Genomic DNA, 16792 nt, shown 5'->3' with positions numbered 1-16792 from the left:
AGCAAAGACTTGCTTGACTTTTCTGACACAGTTCCCAGCACACTGAGTGGCCCTCATCTGGGCCCATCTCTGTCTCCCCAACAGGCCGGAGCCTCCCCAAGAGCGGGCGTGATGTGGTTCGTCCCCAGAGCTGGTGAAGAGCCGTGTCTCTGCCTTTCTTCTAGAATGGACCAGCCTTGGACGTCTGACCATGGCAGTTGGGTGCATGCTTGAGATGGGGCATTTTAGGGGAATTTAATGAATTATGTTTAGGGAATGCCTTAAAAGCAGACCCCCAAAATGAGAACTGAAGTGCAAGGACTTCACTGGCGAGGTGATCTCAATAGGAACTGTGAAGGAGTGAGAAGGAAGACGGAGAAAGGCGAAAAGCCAATGAAGGGTGTGTCCACAGACAGGTTACCGCTGTGCACAATTGGAATCCAACCCCAGCGGGGAGGGGACCCTCTGAGACGGTGGAGAACAACCTCAGAACTGACCCTCAAGCAGCCAGGAAGCTCGGGTGTCTCTTCGCCAACTCCTGTCTCCAACTAGTTAGAGGTTACAGAACCCCCTCCCCCACTTCAGCCCTGTGGGGTGCAAGAGCACACTCCTGCCCCAGAGAGCACCCTCCAGATACCCAGGAAGAGCTGGGGAGGCTAGGCATAGGGGCAGTGTCTACATGACTTCCGGTGGGCCGAGCACTGTGGGTAGGGCAGCCACAGGTCTGCTTGGGGTGATGAATGTGAAGTGCCCGAGAGAATGCAGGCCAGTGTCAGAGGGCGCACTGGGGCTACTGACCCCACTGCCGCCTTCAAAGCACCTCAGGATGTGGCACCTGTTTCCTCTTTGACCTCATCGCCTGCGACTCTCCCCTTCCCTCGCTCTAATCCAGCCACACTGGCCTTCCCTTCCTCCCAGTGTGCCAAGCGCTCTCGACCTCCTGGCCTTGGCACCTGCTGCTTCCTGCGCCCGGAATGCCCTCCTCATTCCTTCGCCTGGTTGGCTCTTTCTCAACCGCGTTGCAGCTTAGACATGACATTTTCACAGAGGTCTTCTCCGCCCAGCTGGGTAAAGTACTCCCTCCCCGCCTTCGCCGACTTCTCTATTTTCTCCTTCTCATTTCCCCACCTTTCCTTCATTCACAAACATTTCCTGAGCTCTTCCCACGTACCCGATACCATTCAGTGACCCGATACCATGGTCACTGGAGAGGCCATGCCATCCGACAAGTAAATGTGCCGTCTGACAGGCTCTCAGGAGCTTGCATTCCAGTTGCAGAAACAGATACAAACAAGCAACTCATAGACACGTATTTGTGATGGCGATATGAAGGCCTAGGGGGCTGCTGTGGGTAGGAACAAGGTGGGTGAACCAACTTTGGTTCACCACACTTGTCACTTGTCATCTCTCCCCCTATGGATCTCAGCTCCGTGAGGGCAAGGAGCATGTGTGCTCAGTTCCCTATGGTCTCCCCAGCACCTGGTGTGGACCTGACGCAGCCAGTGTTCAGTAAACGCTTGGCAAATGAATGAGTCGAGACTGGAGATGGCCCATTCGAGCATCCTCAGTCCAGGAGGTGGTCACCCGCCAGGGGGTGGACAGCGCTGTCCAGGGAGAATATGCGGAAGGGGAAGAGCAGGAGGCCTGGGAAGCGCAGGGCGAGGAGCCCCAGAGAGGAAGCTGGCGGCTGCAAGCGGCCAGGGCAGATAACCCCTCACCTGTCTCTTCCCACACATGCTCTCTTTGGCTGCGAGCTCCTCCTTGAGCTGGAAGGGGCTCTGAGGGTCCACCTTTTCCATCCTCAAAGTTCCCTATAAGGTGGACCCAGGAGTCCGTGCCCCCTCCCTAGGGAACTGCAGGGTCCAAGGTAAAGGGTCTGGGGCTCAGAAAGGCCCCTGGGGCTTGGGGATTCAGATGGAGCCTGAGCCTCTCCTCACCTACAACCCGGCCCACCGTCCTCTGCCGGGCTTAGTTCAGGGTCACCTCCTCCAGGACGCCTCTCCGACTCCCCGTTAGAAGCCTCCCCCTGGCTCCTCCAGCCCCAGCGCTTCCCTCAGCCACTGCCCCGACCACACCAAGTGTCGCCCGCTGCCCAGGGGAGTCCACACCAGTGACACGGAAGCTGAGCTTTAGTGCCCAGACCCAAAGGGTGGGCGTACGCTGATGCTTCGGGAGGAGGGGGAACATCTGGAAACCAGACAAGACGGCGGGGGTCGGGAGAATTGGGAAGGGAACAGACTAAGTGCTTATTTCAAAAATATAGAAGGCGTTGGGGAGGGTGGGGGGGGGGGGGGGCGTCGGAAAGGTTCTCCGGCCCGGCTTGCGCTGTGCAGGCTCTGCCTGTCCGTGCAATCCCGCCTGGTGGCCTTCCTCTCCGGTAGGCGCCGCGGATACGCGGCCAGGGCGGCGCCTGGAACCGGCTGCGGAAAGAACCGGCCCGAAGGGCGGGGCCGCGACGCGGCTCCACTGCAGACACAGCACCAGCGCGACGTGGACCGTGGACCGTGTGTTTATGTAGAAAAAGTGCACAGAGCAGTGAGGGGGCGGGGAGGGGAGCGCCCGGCCTGGAGCCCCCTGCAGCGGGGCTCCCTGGGGTGGGAGCCAGTGAAGGGCTGGGAGGGAAGCTGGTCGGTGCACGTCCCACGCCGGGGGCGCGTGGCTGTGGGATCGGCCGGGCCTTTCCTGAACTTGCCCTCGGAGGACGCGGAGTCAGGTACCTGGGGGCGTCTCTCCTGCGGGCGGTGCTCACAGGGTGGGGTGGGGGGAGCCCCAAGCTCCGAGAGCGCGGCCTTGGGGCGGGCACAGCACCGGTGGGGGGCGGGCGCGTTTGGGGAGGGGTCAGCCGAAGAGCTTGAGGAAGCAGGGCTGGCAGTAGGGCTTGCCGGCGCGCTCCTGGAAGGAGCCCTTGGTGAGCGCGCGCAGGCAGAAGGTGCAGGTGAAGTGGTCCGGGTGGAAGCGCCGGCCCAGGGCCGACACGCAGCGGCCGGTCACCGGGAGGCCACACGTGGCGCACAGCGAGCCGCGCCGCGCGTGGAAATGGTTCTCGCACAGCGGGCGGCCCTCGTGCTCGAAGAAGCTGCCCGCAGAGAAGGGCGCGAAGCACTCCTGGGGAAGGGGCAGGGGCAGGCAGAACCTCGCACCGGACGCCTCGCTCGAGGAACCGAACCACCCCGCTCAGCCCGGGACCCCTCAGCCCCGCCGCCCCGCCGAGGGGAACCCCGCCCCGCTGCCCGTGGCCCCGCCCCGCTGCCCAGGCCCCGCCCCCAGCGCGCACCCTGCAGACGAAGCAGTCGGGGTGCCAGAGCGCGCTGAGCGCCGAGATGTAGTTGTCCAGGATGGGGCCCTGGCAGCCCTGGCAGCGCGGGGCGAACAGCTGCAGGAAGTCCCGGCGGCAGTAGGGGCGGCCCTCGCGCTCGTGGAAACCTGGGGGCGGGACGGAGCGGGCTGGAGGAAAGCGGTGCGGGCGCCCCAAGCCCTACGAGGCGTGAAACGGCGGGGCCCTTGGAAGGGCAGTCCGTCCGAGCGAGCAGGAGAGAGAGGGGGACAAGGTCTGGGGCGCGGCAGAGCGGAAGGGCATGGATGGGGTGGGGACCCGACGAGAGCAGGAAAAAACTCATGGCCCAAAGACTAAGGAGGACTTAGTGGCTGGAAAGGCTGCGAGGCGGGATGTCCAGCAGACCCATGGCTTCCAGGTGGGAGGCACGCTCACCCTCCTCTCCGAAGGGCTCCCCGCAGCTGACGCAGCAGAAATGCTCTGGGTGCCAGTGGGTGCCCAGGGCAGTAACCATCTTCTGTAGGAAATGAAAGTGGACACTCGTATGACCCTCCATCCCTTCTCCCCGCCCCCTCCCACCCTGAACCTCGGTGAGTGGGTTGAAGTATGAGTTAAGGCCAGGGAGACCTAAGGAGGAACTTGTGGTCAAAGGGAGAGGGGAAGAGGCCAAGGGGCAGGGCTAGGGAGTGGGGGTGTAGGGGGTGGGAGTAGGGGTGGGGCTGGAGGGAGGGGACAGGAGTGGATGAAGTCCATCTCCGACCCCTTGGGTGAGAAGCGCCTAGCTTGTGGGTCAGGCAGGGCTCACATGTCGAATGGGTTGATTGCAGAGGCCGCATCGTGGGGAGAAGCGCTCGAAGTAGCACTCGGGGCAGAAGGGGGCTCCATCCTTTTCGAAAAAGCTGCTGCCTCCCAGGGCGGTGGAGCAGCCGCTACAAACGAAGTGCTCAGGGTGCCAAGCGCGCCCCAGCGCAGTCACCACCTGCGAGTCGGGGTCGAGGCCAGGGTCAGAGTGGCCCTTCGGCCACCGTGTCCCCCGTGAGCCAAGGTTCACATTGCACTTTCCAAGTCACTCCGGCTGTAGGTGATGGAGATGCAGCCAGGTCCGCCAGCACAGGGCCTGCGGCCCACAGTACTCTAGGAGCCCACGCAAATGTTGTAATTTCTTTTAAAATCAGAAGGGGAAAAAACGAGCTACAAGAAAACTGTTTCATAGAAAATATTAACATAGTCACCTTTATACTAACACAGTCATAAATTACAATTTTTACTATTTTTTAATGGAGGAAGAGACCTATGAAGGCAAACCTGGGTAAGGCCCACGGAAGTCAGAATGCCACCTGCTCTGCTCGGGTCGGGAATTCTGGGATGCAAGCAGGGCCCTTTATCTGTCAGGAGGATCTACGTCAGTGGCTCTCAACCTTCTGGCCCTTTAAATACAGTTCCTCATGTTGTGATCAACCATAAAATTATTTTCGCTGCTACTTCATAACTGTCATGTTGCTACTGTTATGAATCGTCATGTAAATATCTGATCTGCAGGATGGACTTAGGCGACCCCTGTGAAAGGGTCGTTCGACCGCCAAAGGGGTCGCGACCCACAGGTTGAGAACCGCTGACATAGGAGGCGACAGTAAGTGGTAGCTGGGTTGGAATTCTCACCCTGCCACTTACTTGCTGTGTGAGTCTGAGCTTCAGTTTCCTCATTCATAAAATATGCGTAACAATAACACCCAGTTTCCGGCGTTATTGATTTAAAGGGGACAGCACAGAGTCTGGTGCTCAGTGAAGACGGGTCTGTGGGTCTCCACCTCGCAGAGCTGCACTTACTTGCCCAGCGATGGGTTTGCTGCAGGAGCCACAGAGGCCCTTGGCCTGGGTGGGAATACCACGGCGGCTGAGGTCGGACTGCAGCAGCCCCAGCATGGTGTCTAGGCTGCCCTTGCTGGCAGGCCCCGGCGGGGATGGGGAGCCCTCGTTCACGGAGCTTGGCACCGGTGTCTGGGTTGGCCCAGGAGCTGGAAGCTACAACACGGAGGATGTGAGTTGAGTCAGCAAGGCAACAGATGTGGGAAGGTCTAGAATGGGTTAGGGAGCCACAAAACCACATTGGCCCACCCTGCTGCCTGACTCACATGGTTCTGGACTCGGAAGTCGGAGAGTGAGGCCATCAGTCTGTCCAGCTCCAGGGTGGCCGAGGTGGCCGAAGGCTTTGGGAGAACAGGGGCTGGGCTGGGAGGTCTATGAAGAACAACGTGTGTCAGCTCAGAGCCTCCCAGAGCAACGTTCCCTCCAGTAACTCAGGCATCCAAGAGCAGTCGCCTCTCTCAGACCTGGCAACTGTGCCAAACTCACAGGCTGGGCCTTTTCTTGTCCTCAGACTGGTCCTCCTTCTGCTCCCCGGCGGTCTCCTTGCTAGATGGGAACTGAGACATTATTTCATCTGCAGAGAGGAGAGAAGGGCAGTGGACACAGGTCTGCTCTCCACACCCTCCCATGTAAGGCTTTGTGTCCTTTTAGCTGCTACTCTGGGAAATCTATGCCCCTTCATCTCTGCCCTGCCCTGCCCTGTCCCAGCCCCTCAAGGCCTGTTTCAGTGACCATGGTACCTGTGATGTTGAACTGAGTAGCATTAAGTTCCTGAAGCAACCGGTCTAGCTCACACAGTCCCGTGCCCAGGACACCGCTGGAAGAGGAGAATGGAGGAGCCGCAGGGGCCGCAGGCTTTGGGGACTGAGGCTTGCATACCGTACTGGGGAACAGGGCGGGAGCTTGGGTTCAGGGTGGGGAATCGAAGACTCCTCACCTGAGTCTCAATTGGCTTCCCCACCCCCCAGTTCTCAGGCCTCTTACCTGTATAGATGGTCCTTGTCCCCAGAGGCTCCAGAAGACTCCCCAGTCCCCATCTACAGAGAGACGGACACATGCGTGGGGTGATCGACCAGTAGCTTGCCTCACTCAGGCCCAGACTCCCCCAGCCTTGGCCAGACTGGCTCTAGTGGTTGCCCTGGTCCACAGCATCTGATCTCACCTGTGGCTGGTGGCCGTAGGGCAGGGGAGACGCGAGGGGCTCCGAGGGTCGCTCTTTTGGAGCCCCTGACCGTGGCATGTGTGAGGTGGTGGTCTCCAGGTCAGAGAGCAGGGCATCTGCAGGGAGGCCGTCAAGGTGAGAAGTTGAGAGGTCAAGGTTAGGGCCGAGACAGGGCCTTAAGATATCAAAGGATAAGGCTTCCAGTGGGCAGTCTTTGAGGACAGAAGCCAGTATTAAGAAGGAAACACAAGGCCAGACCAAGGCAGAGAAGTGGAAGGGTAGTAAGGAATATATTTGACCAGAATATCCCAATGGCTCATCCTGGGAGCCATGCACAAACCCAGCCGTCTGATTTTTTTTTTCCTTAAAATCTTCCCTAATGCAGTCAAAATTGGCTCTTTACTGAAGCCAAAGTTGACTCCACCCCAAATTGCTCAATTGGCTACATGCCTGGCACCCAGCCTTCTGATTGGACGCTCTTTGCCACGCCCACTAATTCCTCCCCGGACCTAGCCCCGCCCACTCAGCGCTGGCTCACCTCCAGGCGCCACTGGGTCCCACCCTCTGCACCTCATTGGTGAGTCTGCAGGGACCTGCTTTCTGATTGGCTTATTCTCCACAGTACCAGTGCCCGCTACCCCTACTGAACAGCACCCCCTATTGCAGGGTGCTGGAACCCCTTCTGTCTCACAGTCGGAGGGCACAGCCTTCCAGCCCCAGTTCCGACAGATAGGGAGTACAAAATGCCTCCTCCTTCCACCCGGACACCACTACCACCCCACCCCACCCCCATCCCCTTCCCCTTCCAGAGCCCAGCAGTCCCTGCCCGCTCAGTCCTCATCTAGAGCACCACGGCGGGACCCTGACCCTCTCCCGGGCACCTACCAAACTTAGGGACCCTTAACTCTTTCCTCCCCCAAACCCGGGGCAGGCCCCGTTCTTTTCCAGAACTTGATGTCAAAGCCTCCCTTTCCTGTCTACTTTCCCAGTCCCGGACCCAAGACCCCTCCAACCCCTCCCATCCCAAAGACCCTGAGCCCCGGCGCCCGCGGGCAGGCACACACCACCGGCGCGTCCGCAGCTGGGGATGGAGGGGCAGGGAGAGGAGGGAGGGAGGGAGCGGCCGGCCCGGGAAAGGCAGGAAGGGAGAGGCAGGAAGGGGGACGTGGAGTCGGAAAGGAGGCGCGGGCTGAGAGCAGAAGCGAGAAGACAGGAGGCAGGATGAGGAGATGCCGGGAGGGCCGGGGGGCTCCAGGATGGGGAAGCGGGTCCAGAGGTCGATGCAGGGCTGGGCACAAGGGGACCCGGACCCCACTCACCCAGGTCCTCCATGGTGGGGCACGGGCGGACCACGCTGGGCTTGCAGGGCGGGGGCCGTGTCCGGTGGGGGCGGAGGGCGGTGGGGGGGTGGGGAGGACGTCCGGGAGCTGGAGGCCCAGCCGTGACCATGTAAGGAAGCCGGGATCCGTTGGGATGGGGCTGGAGGGAAAGGTGGGGGGCAATGAAGGGGAGAATCCTGGGTGGGGGCGTGTAAGGGAGGGAGGGCTGCGGTCCACGCAGGCCCAGCCCGCCTGCCTGCTTGCGGGGAGGCAGCCACACCCCAGCCTTGGCCTCAGCTGCAGGGAGCCCCAGGCGGCCACAGCCAGAGTCTGAGAAGTGGCTCTTGCAGACCATGCCCGGGATCGGCCGCCCAGCGCGACTCTCAGACACAAACCGAGGCCCCCAGGCAGACGCCTCTCAAAGTTAGCACCCCGAGTCTCAGACAGAGCCCCTGCCACCCAGGCCTTTCCTGAGAGACATGCTCCAGGCAGAATTTTGGGACTGGAGCAGAAATGATGTTCTAAAGCTCAGGCAGATCCCAGGTTCAGAGACTTTCCCTTAGAGACCCAGACAAACAATGACATAAACAGAGACCCCAAAAGGCACAACACTAAACACAAAGAAATCTCTCAGACACAGAGACAGACACGATGAACCCTCCTCAGACGGTAAAGCAGGCCCTTTCCTCCAAGACTTGAAAACAGACATACAGTTGAACTGAAACCCAGGCCCATGCAGACTGGGAAAACACTCCCAGGGAGCCGGACCCCAGCCAGCCTTCAAGACAAAGCCCTTCCCCACCAGGGCGGCGGCCCAGCCCTGTCCCAAAAGAAGTCCTTCCCAAGATTCCGATGAACACAGTGAAGAAAGCAAGATGCAAACTCCAGCCAGCCACAAAGGAACAAGAAGCCTTCCTTGGACTGAGACCCTGAGAAATCAAGATTGAAACGAGCCCAGCCAGCATGGCTCAGTGGTTGAGCATTGATTTATGAACCAGGAGATCACAGTTCAATTTTGGTCAGGGCATATGCCTGGGTTGTGGGCTCGATCTCCAGTAGGGGGCATTCAGGAGGCAGCTGACCAATGATTCTCTCTCATCGTTGATGTTTCTCTCCCTCTCCCTTCCTCTCTAAAATCAATAAAAATTTTTTTGGAAAGATGGAAATGAGACACTCTATAGTTGGTATAGACAGACACAATGGTGCTGCAGCCACAGGACTGTGGGTCTCAATCCAGACCTGAGCACTTCAGTCTTCAAGGCCTTTAGCAGGCCACATGAGCTGCTGTGCCCACCACCATGCCACGAAAGAATGGGTTTCCTCTCATTGCATTTATAAGATATATTGATAGCATCATTGCAAATTATTCCATACAAAATGGTTGTTTGGTTGGGTGGAGAGAGTATTTAATATTTCACGTAGGCTTTGATTTTTTCTTTTTAGGCTTTGATTTATATGTGTAGTTTTAATTATTATTTTTTAAAAATTTTATTTTTATTGATTTCAGAGAAGAAGGGAGAGGGCGAGAGAAACATCAATGATGATAATCATTGATCGGCTGCCCCCTGCATATCCCCTACTGGGGATCAAGCCCACAACGTGGGCATATGGCCTGACTGGGAATCGAACCATGACATCCTGGTCCATAGATCACCGCTCAACCACTGAGCCACACCAGCCGGCCTATTATTTATTTACTAGGGGCCTGGTGCACGATGATTCGTGCATTGGGGTGGGTCCCTCAGCCCGACCTGCACCCTCTCCAATCTGGGAGCCTTCACGGGAACCCTCTCCAACCCTGGAGTTTCTGTCTTTGCAATCATATGAGCAAATTGTCTGAGACCCCAACCCAGCTTGGTTTGTTGCTCACAGAATAATAGAGGCATTTTTTTTTCTTTGCTTCGTTGGTGGAGATTTCCTGGAAGTTTTAGGATATCTTCCCTTTAATTTTTCCTAGACACTCTGATTTTACTTATGTCTCTCACCTTTGCTTTCCCTCCATCCCCCACCGCAACAGTAACTTGCTCCAGGCTCTTTGCTTTAGATCTGTCTGCCACCAGAACTACAATTCCCAGCATTCCTGGTGCTCCCCGCACTCTAGGTTTTCCCTTCCTGCTCTGTCTCCATCCCATGGCCTCCCACATTGCCATGTTCCCCCAAACTGCCATCTCTCCTGCTCTGCTCTCCACTGGGTGCCTGTGTATGCAAATGAACCCACCATCTTTGCTGGGTTAATTTGCATATTCACTCCTGATTGGCTGGTGAGCATAGCAAAGGGATGGTTAATTTACATGTTTCTCTTTTATTATACAGGAGTGAGTGAGTTAGTTAATCTTCACCTGAAGATATTTTTTCCATTGATTTATTTAGAGAGAGTGGAAGAGAGAGAGGGAGGGAAGGGAAGAGAGAGAAACATTGATGTGAGAGAGACACGTTGATTTGCTGTCTCCTTGCATGTGCTCCAACCAGGGCCAGGTATCAAACCTGCTACCCTTCAATGTGTGGGCTAATGCTCTAACCACTGATCACACCAGACAGGGCTGTCATTTTTATTTAAAATGTTAACTTCTTACAGTGCACACCTCTTTGGATGTGGAATGGCGGTATACAATGCTGTTGTAGATGGAGTAAATGCTTAAAACAAGACTAACAAGGGTAGAATAGGGTACAATCCTTGTTTTAAACTGTAATTCAGAAAAAATATAATAAGAATCATGGTGCCATAGATAGTTCTCGATGGTGCAGTTGAATATCCAACTGCAAAGTTTTAATCCCAACCCCAGAAGGCTGGGCTCTTCTCCATCTCACAGGCCCCTCGGTCTCAGCTTCTCACTCCTGAGTCTGCAGCCCATCGTCCTGGGGCCCATCCTCTCGTCGGTCCTCAGTGGTTACTCCTGCTTAGCCTCCTGCCCGTGCCACTCCGAGGGACGCCTTCTTCTTGCCAATTCGTTCCTGGGTCCCCTCCGAGGGGATATCAAGAGTCTAGGCTGGGACCCCTGTTCCCCACTTCAACTCCCATCACCACAGCCAGAAAAGCCTCAGTCAGGGGACCTGCTTCTTCGCCTGCTGCCTCCACCAGCTCCACTAAGGCCAGAGCCCGCTTCCGTGTGCACTGCCCTGGCTCCAGGACCCAGCGGGCACAGTGGACAGCCATCCGGGGCCGGCCCAGGCGGAGTATCTCACCCATTGACTCTAGGCTACCTTGGGATCCCAGGTGGATACGGCCCAGAGCCTCTTCCAGTTCCTCCTCCAGCCCAGGCAGCAGGAAACGGCCAGCAGCCTCCAGTGCCTCCTCAGCCTCTGAGCCCAGCAGGGGCTGGCCTGGCGGGGGAATGGGCCCCAGGGCTGCCCCACAGCCCCGGCAGCCATGCAGGTGATGCATGACCGGCCAGGCTGCGCTGGGTGATAGGTCTCGAAGAGGTACCAGGTCCATCTGGGCTTCAGCAAAGCTGCCAGCTAGCAGGGCCCGGAAGAAAGGGGAGGCAGCAGATGAGGCAGCTCGCTGGGCGGGGAGCCGGAGGCCTGAGTCCAGGAGGAAGTGCAGATCCGGGGCTGGGATGGGAGCTGGGCCCAGCAGAGGTTCATAGTGGCAAGGGGAGGGCGGGTCTAGGTCCAAGGGGGTTGCAGGTGGCGGGGCTGGGCTCACAGTGGGAGACACCAGGCTGTGGAGGCAGAAGAGGGAGTCTGCAGCAAAGAAGAGGAAGAGCGGGTGCGGGGCGGGCCGCGTCAGCGCCGAGAGGAGGAGCCGGAGGCCGCCCTGGTCCAGAAGGAGCCGGCGCCACAGAGAGGGCTTCCTGTGGGGAGAAAGAGAATCTTTCAGAAGGGGGAAAGGTGCGACTGGGCAAGAGCAACCTCGCTCCCCTGACCCCTGCAAGGCACCCCCATCCTCCTCACCGACAGATGAAGGGCAAGGTCAGCGCGCAGGCCACGCGGTCCTCAGGACTCCCGGAGAGCAGCAGGTGGGTGAGGGCCCCCACTCCGAAGGGCGACTCCGCCTGCACCGTCAGGTTCTGCAGAAGCATTTCACCTGCAGCGATGGGCAGAGTGGGTCAGGGTGGGGCGGGAAGGGTAACACAGGCTTCAGGGCCCCAGAAAGGAAGGTGGGTAACACCTCAGGGCAAGAAGCCAGGGCACGGGAAAGGAGGCTGCCGCAGGCCCTGGAGGGATGGGGCCCAGAGACTGGGAAGTGGAAGTGAGGGCAGGAACAGGAAGTGGGAGGGCAGGGAGCAAGCCGGGGCCCTCAGGGCTGAGACTGGACCAGGAGACAGGGCAGGCCCTGGTAGTGCGGGATATGGGGGTTGGGCCTGAAAGGACATGGCGCCTGAGCCTGGGCTCACAAGTCAGTGACACCGCCGAACTGAGAGTAGATTAGGGAAGGAAATGCCATCAGGTACAGTTCGAAATTGTGGGGCCCCAAAGCCTGGGCCAGGTATGGAGCAGGACTCTGCAGGCTGGGATGGTGGAGCAGGATGGGGCGGACGGTGGGCTGAGGGCAGCGAGGGACCGAGGGGTGGTAAGGCGAGGTTCGGGGCTCACTGAAGGGTAAGTGGAAAACAGAGCGGAAAGGGGCAGGGACATACCTAGCTCCCGGTGCTGGCTGCGCAGACTGGGGGGCCGGGCACGCAGCGTGGGCCAGTCGTCCGGGGCGACACCCAGCACCAGCCAGGCTCGCAGCAGCGCGGCACCATAGCTGCACACGAAGGCCTCGAGGCAGGCAGGGTTGCAGGTGAGGCGCGCCAGGATGCGCAGTGCGCGTGGGCTCGGGGGGCCCGGCGCCCTCGTCACGTAGGCCAGCAGGCCGCACAGGGCCGGGCCCGTCACCAGCGCCCCGCTTGGGTCTGGCGCCTGGGAAAAGCGTGAAAGCAGCAGCAGCGCTGGCCCCTCCCGGCCCCAAGACTCCTCGGTGGCAGGGCTGCGGCCTCGAGGCGTCCGCACCAAGGCTGGGCCCCGGGCGGGACTGGCTGCCTGGGCCTGCTCAGGGGGCGCAGGCGGTGGAGGAGGCCGGGGACAGCGTTCTGGAGACCGGTCCGGAGAGATGTCTTCCGGGCCTGCGGCGTAGCCCTCAGATATCAGCCACGACCTGCGGAGGAGAGAAGGAGGAGGCTGAACTCAGAGCCGAGGCGAGGGAGCAGGTCCAAAAGGAGGTGACAGAAGCCCGGAAGAGGAGGTGGCCAGAGAGGAGATAGGGGAGGAAGAGAGGGAAAACCCCAAATCATTCAGCAATGACTGCTGCCTGTCTGCGACAAGCCCCATTTCAGGTGTGGAGTTTGAGAAGCGACGCATACAGATGAAAGGAATAGAAAAGAGCCGAGGGAGGGAAAAGTTGACATTGGAAACCAGTGGTGATGGTAGCCCCCACTGAGAAGGTGGGACCTGATCAAGGAGTCCAGGAGGAAGAGTGTTCGAGGCCGACAGAACCGCAGCCAAAGAGGCCCCGAGAGTCCTGCCGGTCACGTGGAGGAACCAGCCAGGAGGCCAGTGTGCGAGTGGAGTGGACACAGGGGAAGCCACAGGAGACGAAGTCAGAGAGTTCACAAGACAGCTGACGGCTGCACAGGACCCTCACTTATTCTTCACAACTGCATGGCGAAGGCATGCCTGCTACCCTCCATTTTGCATGCAAAGAAGTTAACTTTCCCGTGATAACTGGTGGCACCAAAATAAGAATGTGGGCTCCAGAGCACACCATCACAGCCAGAGCACCTTCCACCTTCCAGGGGCCCTCTCTGGGCCCCAGAGTTCAGAGGGCCTGGGGTGGAGCCAGGTCAAGGGGGGACGCAGGGGCGAGAAGGTGCATTTAATGGGCACTAGAAAGTGGTCATCGCTGGGGAAAACAAGGGATCAGGAGTGAACAAAAGTCTTACTGAGACAGAGGGGGTGAGGGTGGTGGAGAGAGCCAGAGCAGACACAAACCCCATCCCAAAGCTCAGGGAGGGGCTCACCTGAGGCTTCGGAAGCTTCCGGCTTCTACCCGCTCAGGGGTCCGCTCCTCAGGAAAGTCCCAGGAAGCAGCTTCCTTTCCCTCTTCTTCCTCATCACCAAGCTCGCCACACAGCTGCCCGGCCAAGAGAGGGACAAGTCCCAGAGCCTGCAGCCGGCCCAGGGCCCCTGTATCATAGAGGAAGCCCACAAGGGCAGCCACGACACGAGGGTGCCAGGCGCTGGCATGAGGATCCCGCAAGAGTTCCATCAGCAGCTCCAAACCACCAGCATCCCGCAGCCGGGCTCGGTTGATGGCCTCCCGGCAAAGTAGGCACACAGCTCGCACCAGGGGCTGCTGGGAGGCTGGGCCAGCCCCATTGGGACCTCGGCGTTGCTGGAGCTCACCCAGTAGCACCTCCACACCACCAGCATTGCCCAGGGCAGGCCGTACCAGGCCCTGGGCACACAGGTTGGCAAGGATCAGGATAGCTGACTCACGGACTGTCCTTTTGGGATGGGAGGCTAGACTGACCAGTGGGCCTAGTCCTCCACCCAGACTTAGCTGCTCAGCACAGGCACGGGAGCAGCCTCGACTCAGCTCCAGGAGGGCACGGACGAGGGCCAAGGTCAGTGCAGGGTCTGGGGGAGCAGCCAGAAGCTCAGCCAGTGGGCGCACTGCTCCCTGCTGTGCCAGGGCCAGGCGGTGCTGGGGGGAGTCCGCCAGGTTGCGGAGGGCGCGAATCACGCTCTGCAAGCAATGTGAGTCCTGGTAGGCCGTCAGGCTCTCAATGAGTAGGGGCACAGCACCTGGAGAGGGAAGGGGAGGACACAGAGTGAGCAAAGACAGAAACCCAAGCCCCTGTCCCACCCCAAGCTAACGCCACCCCCACAGCCTTCTCACCAGCAGAATGAATGTCCGCACAGCTCTCAGCTTCCATGGCTAAGTTGCCCAGAGCACGGGCTGCTCGGTTCTGGACGCTGTCTGTCTTCACACACTGAAGAATAGTCACTGCAAGAGAATTTGGCCTCTTGAGGGTTCTATCCCTTCTTGTCTCTCTCATTAACTGCCTCAAGAACGTGATCTGAGAGGGTCAGGAAAGGCCTCCAGGAGAAACTAACATGGGGTTTAGAAGGTTAAATAGGTAGGGATTTAGTAGAAGGATGATGGATGGGGCTGTAACAGGGCATTTCAGGTTTGGAACCAGCCTTTGCAAGGGTCCAGAGGGGAGACCCAGTGTCTGCCATGACCTCATGAAGGGCTTGAATGCCAGGCCAAAGAATCAGGGTTTGAATGTGAGGGCACTGGGAGCCACATCAGGCTTTAAGAACCGGAATGGCGTGACAGAATCTGGCAGCCAGGAGAGAGAATGGATCATAGGAGGGAGGGGGGAGAATAAGGCAGGGGAGCATCAAGGAAGTTGGTGCAATAGTCCAGGTGAGAAAGGACAGCGGCTTAAACCAAATCAGTTACCAGCGCAGCCCAGGACATGGGCACAGGGCTCTGGGCACACGATGGAAGAGGGAGAAAAGTGGATGGATTCAGCAGATATTTAAAAGGCAGAATAGTGACCGAATGATGGGGGTTATACACTAATAATAACATATTTAATTTATTGAAGACTAATTAATGTGCCATACCTCCTGTCAAACATATTCTGGTCCAGATGCATTTTATGCACATTTAAAATATATTGATGTTTCATTACCCCCAAATTTTAAGATTTTGTCGAAATTGGCATAATATTGCCTGGCTGGTGTTAATCAATGGTTGTTCAATTTCCTGTCACGGCACATGGGTTGTGGGCTCAAGCCCCAGTAGGGGGCATGTAGGAGGCAACTGATCGATGATTCTCTGTCATCATTGATGTTTCTATCTCTCTTGAAATCAATAAAACACTTTTTTAACCCGTAAAATTTCATACAGGCTATTAAGTAAACTGTATTCACAACGTTGCCACTAGGGGGCGCCAACGTAGCTGGGAAACAGAAAAGCTTGCAGTCTTGTTGGGATTTGTTAACTGCTTGTTTTTAGCTCGAAGCACCCAGTTCATGTTTAGAGTATCTGTGTTCTATATCTGTGTTTCATGTTCTCCCATCTCCAGTTATGCGAGGTAGCTATTATCATCCCATTATGCAACAGGAATCCTAGCCTCTAGGGGTCTGGCTGACTGCGGAGCCCACTTTCCTGACCACTGCATCTTCTGAGCTCTAGCTCATCAAATGACAGCCCTGCACAGGGCCGGACGTTCAGGAGACACAATCTGCCATGAATCTCATAAATGCAGGGTAAAAATCATCTCAAAGTCACCAAATAATCCCTTTAGCCTCACCAGCCCAGATGCGAGGGAGACATGGCTGTAATTATTGATCTGAGAGGGCTCGAGTATAATCTAAAATCTAACGAGGCGTGAAAGTTTGAGCAGTGTGGGCACCGCGCTGTCATGACGCACGCTCTTCCAGGATACAACACAAAGAACTCAAGACGCCGCCAAAGCCCGACAAGGAGGGGGAGTGCCTGGAAGCCTTCTAGGACGTGGGGGCGGAGCACTTACCCAAAGACAGAATGCCTCCGAGTCTGCGCACTTCAGTCCGGCACGCCCCTTCCGTACAGCAGTCAGCTAGGATGCTCAGCGCCAAGTCCAGGGTCTTGCGCAGGCGCGCAGGCGGCGAGGGCGTCGACAAGGACGCTGAGGAGGGGGCGGGGCCAGCCGAAGGGGCGGGGCCATCCGTAGCCGCCGACTCGATCGACGAAGGGGAGGAGCCGGGGCCAGCCAGGGACGGGGCGGGACCCGCTGCCGACGCTCGCCGTAGCAGCGCCAGAAGGGGGAGGAGCCCGCCGCGTGCCCGGAAGCGCTCGATTCCCCCCGCTGCCTTGACGTGGCGCGTGCGGAGAGCTAAGAGCGCACGGCCCAGGGGTGTCTCGTTGGTAGCTGTGTCCTTTGTCCCACCTAGACCCTCCCCGGCCGCCGCTGTGAGCTGCGCGAGGCAGAAAGAGAGCGAGTCCGTAGGGGTTGGTTTCGCAGCCGCCATCTTGGCTCGGGCCTAAGGCTCCGCCCCCGTCCAGCCTCTGATCTGAGGGAGCGGAACTGGAAGAGAGGTACGTGGCCAAGCACCTCCTCTCTGACGCTTTTTAAATAGCGCCACCGCAGTTATTAAGCAAGTCGGAAGTTGTAGTTCTCGGTCCCGGTACTCTGACTCTTGCATAGTCGCAGAAAGCACTTCCAGGGCAGGAGTTACCTAATGGTTGCGCGAGCCCAAGCGGCGCGTGGG

General features: G+C 58.3%; 2 protein-coding genes across 2 annotated transcripts; both read right to left on the bottom strand.

Moving 5' to 3' along the window:
* Window positions 1-2472: 2472 nt before the first annotated feature.
* TGFB1I1 (transforming growth factor beta 1 induced transcript 1) lies at window positions 2473-6923 on the bottom strand. Its single transcript, XM_081090511.1, has 10 exons — window positions 6282-6923; window positions 6104-6156; window positions 5860-6002; window positions 5606-5693; window positions 5386-5491; window positions 5081-5275; window positions 4059-4232; window positions 3689-3770; window positions 3254-3402; window positions 2473-3084 (listed from the first exon to the last, which is right to left on the bottom strand). The coding sequence occupies exons 1-10, from the start codon at window positions 6357-6359 to the stop codon at window positions 2818-2820; spliced, it is 1335 nt and encodes a 444-aa protein (XP_080946637.1). The 5' UTR covers window positions 6360-6923; the 3' UTR covers window positions 2473-2817.
* Window positions 6924-10135: 3212 nt separating this feature from the next.
* ARMC5 (armadillo repeat containing 5) lies at window positions 10136-16567 on the bottom strand. The gene is made up of 6 exons (XM_081090361.1): window positions 16075-16567; window positions 14424-14531; window positions 13543-14329; window positions 12181-12680; window positions 11495-11627; window positions 10136-11394 (listed from the first exon to the last, which is right to left on the bottom strand). The coding sequence occupies exons 1-6, from the start codon at window positions 16550-16552 to the stop codon at window positions 10575-10577; spliced, it is 2826 nt and encodes a 941-aa protein (XP_080946487.1). The 5' UTR covers window positions 16553-16567; the 3' UTR covers window positions 10136-10574.
* Window positions 16568-16792: the final 225 nt, after the last annotated feature.

Source organism: Myotis nattereri (assembly GCF_964212035.1).
Source record: "Myotis nattereri genome assembly, chromosome: 4".
NCBI lineage: Eukaryota > Metazoa > Chordata > Mammalia > Chiroptera > Vespertilionidae > Myotis > Myotis nattereri.
The sequence above is the reverse complement of the archived record's forward strand: the minus strand, read 5'-3'. Positions and strand labels throughout refer to the sequence as shown.

Coding starts and splice junctions, on each gene's coding strand:
- TGFB1I1 (XM_081090511.1), bottom strand. CDS start 6,359: ATGCCACGGTCAGGGGCTCCAAAAGAGCGACCCTCGGAGCCCCTCGCG. Junction 5,694..5,859: donor TACTCAGTTCAACATCACAG/GTACCATGGTCA, acceptor TCCTCTCTGCAG/ATGAAATAATGTCTCAGTTC. Junction 3,085..3,253: donor CCGACTGCTTCGTCTGCAGG/GTGCGCGCTGGG, acceptor CCCCTTCCCCAG/GAGTGCTTCGCGCCCTTCTC.
- ARMC5 (XM_081090361.1), bottom strand. CDS start 16,552: ATGGCGGCTGCGAAACCAACCCCTACGGACTCGCTCTCTTTCTGCCTC. Junction 14,532..16,074: donor CGGAGGCATTCTGTCTTTGG/GTAAGTGCTCCG, acceptor ATTCTCTTGCAG/TGACTATTCTTCAGTGTGTG. Junction 12,681..13,542: donor GGAAGCTTCCGAAGCCTCAG/GTGAGCCCCTCC, acceptor TCTCCTCCGCAG/GTCGTGGCTGATATCTGAGG.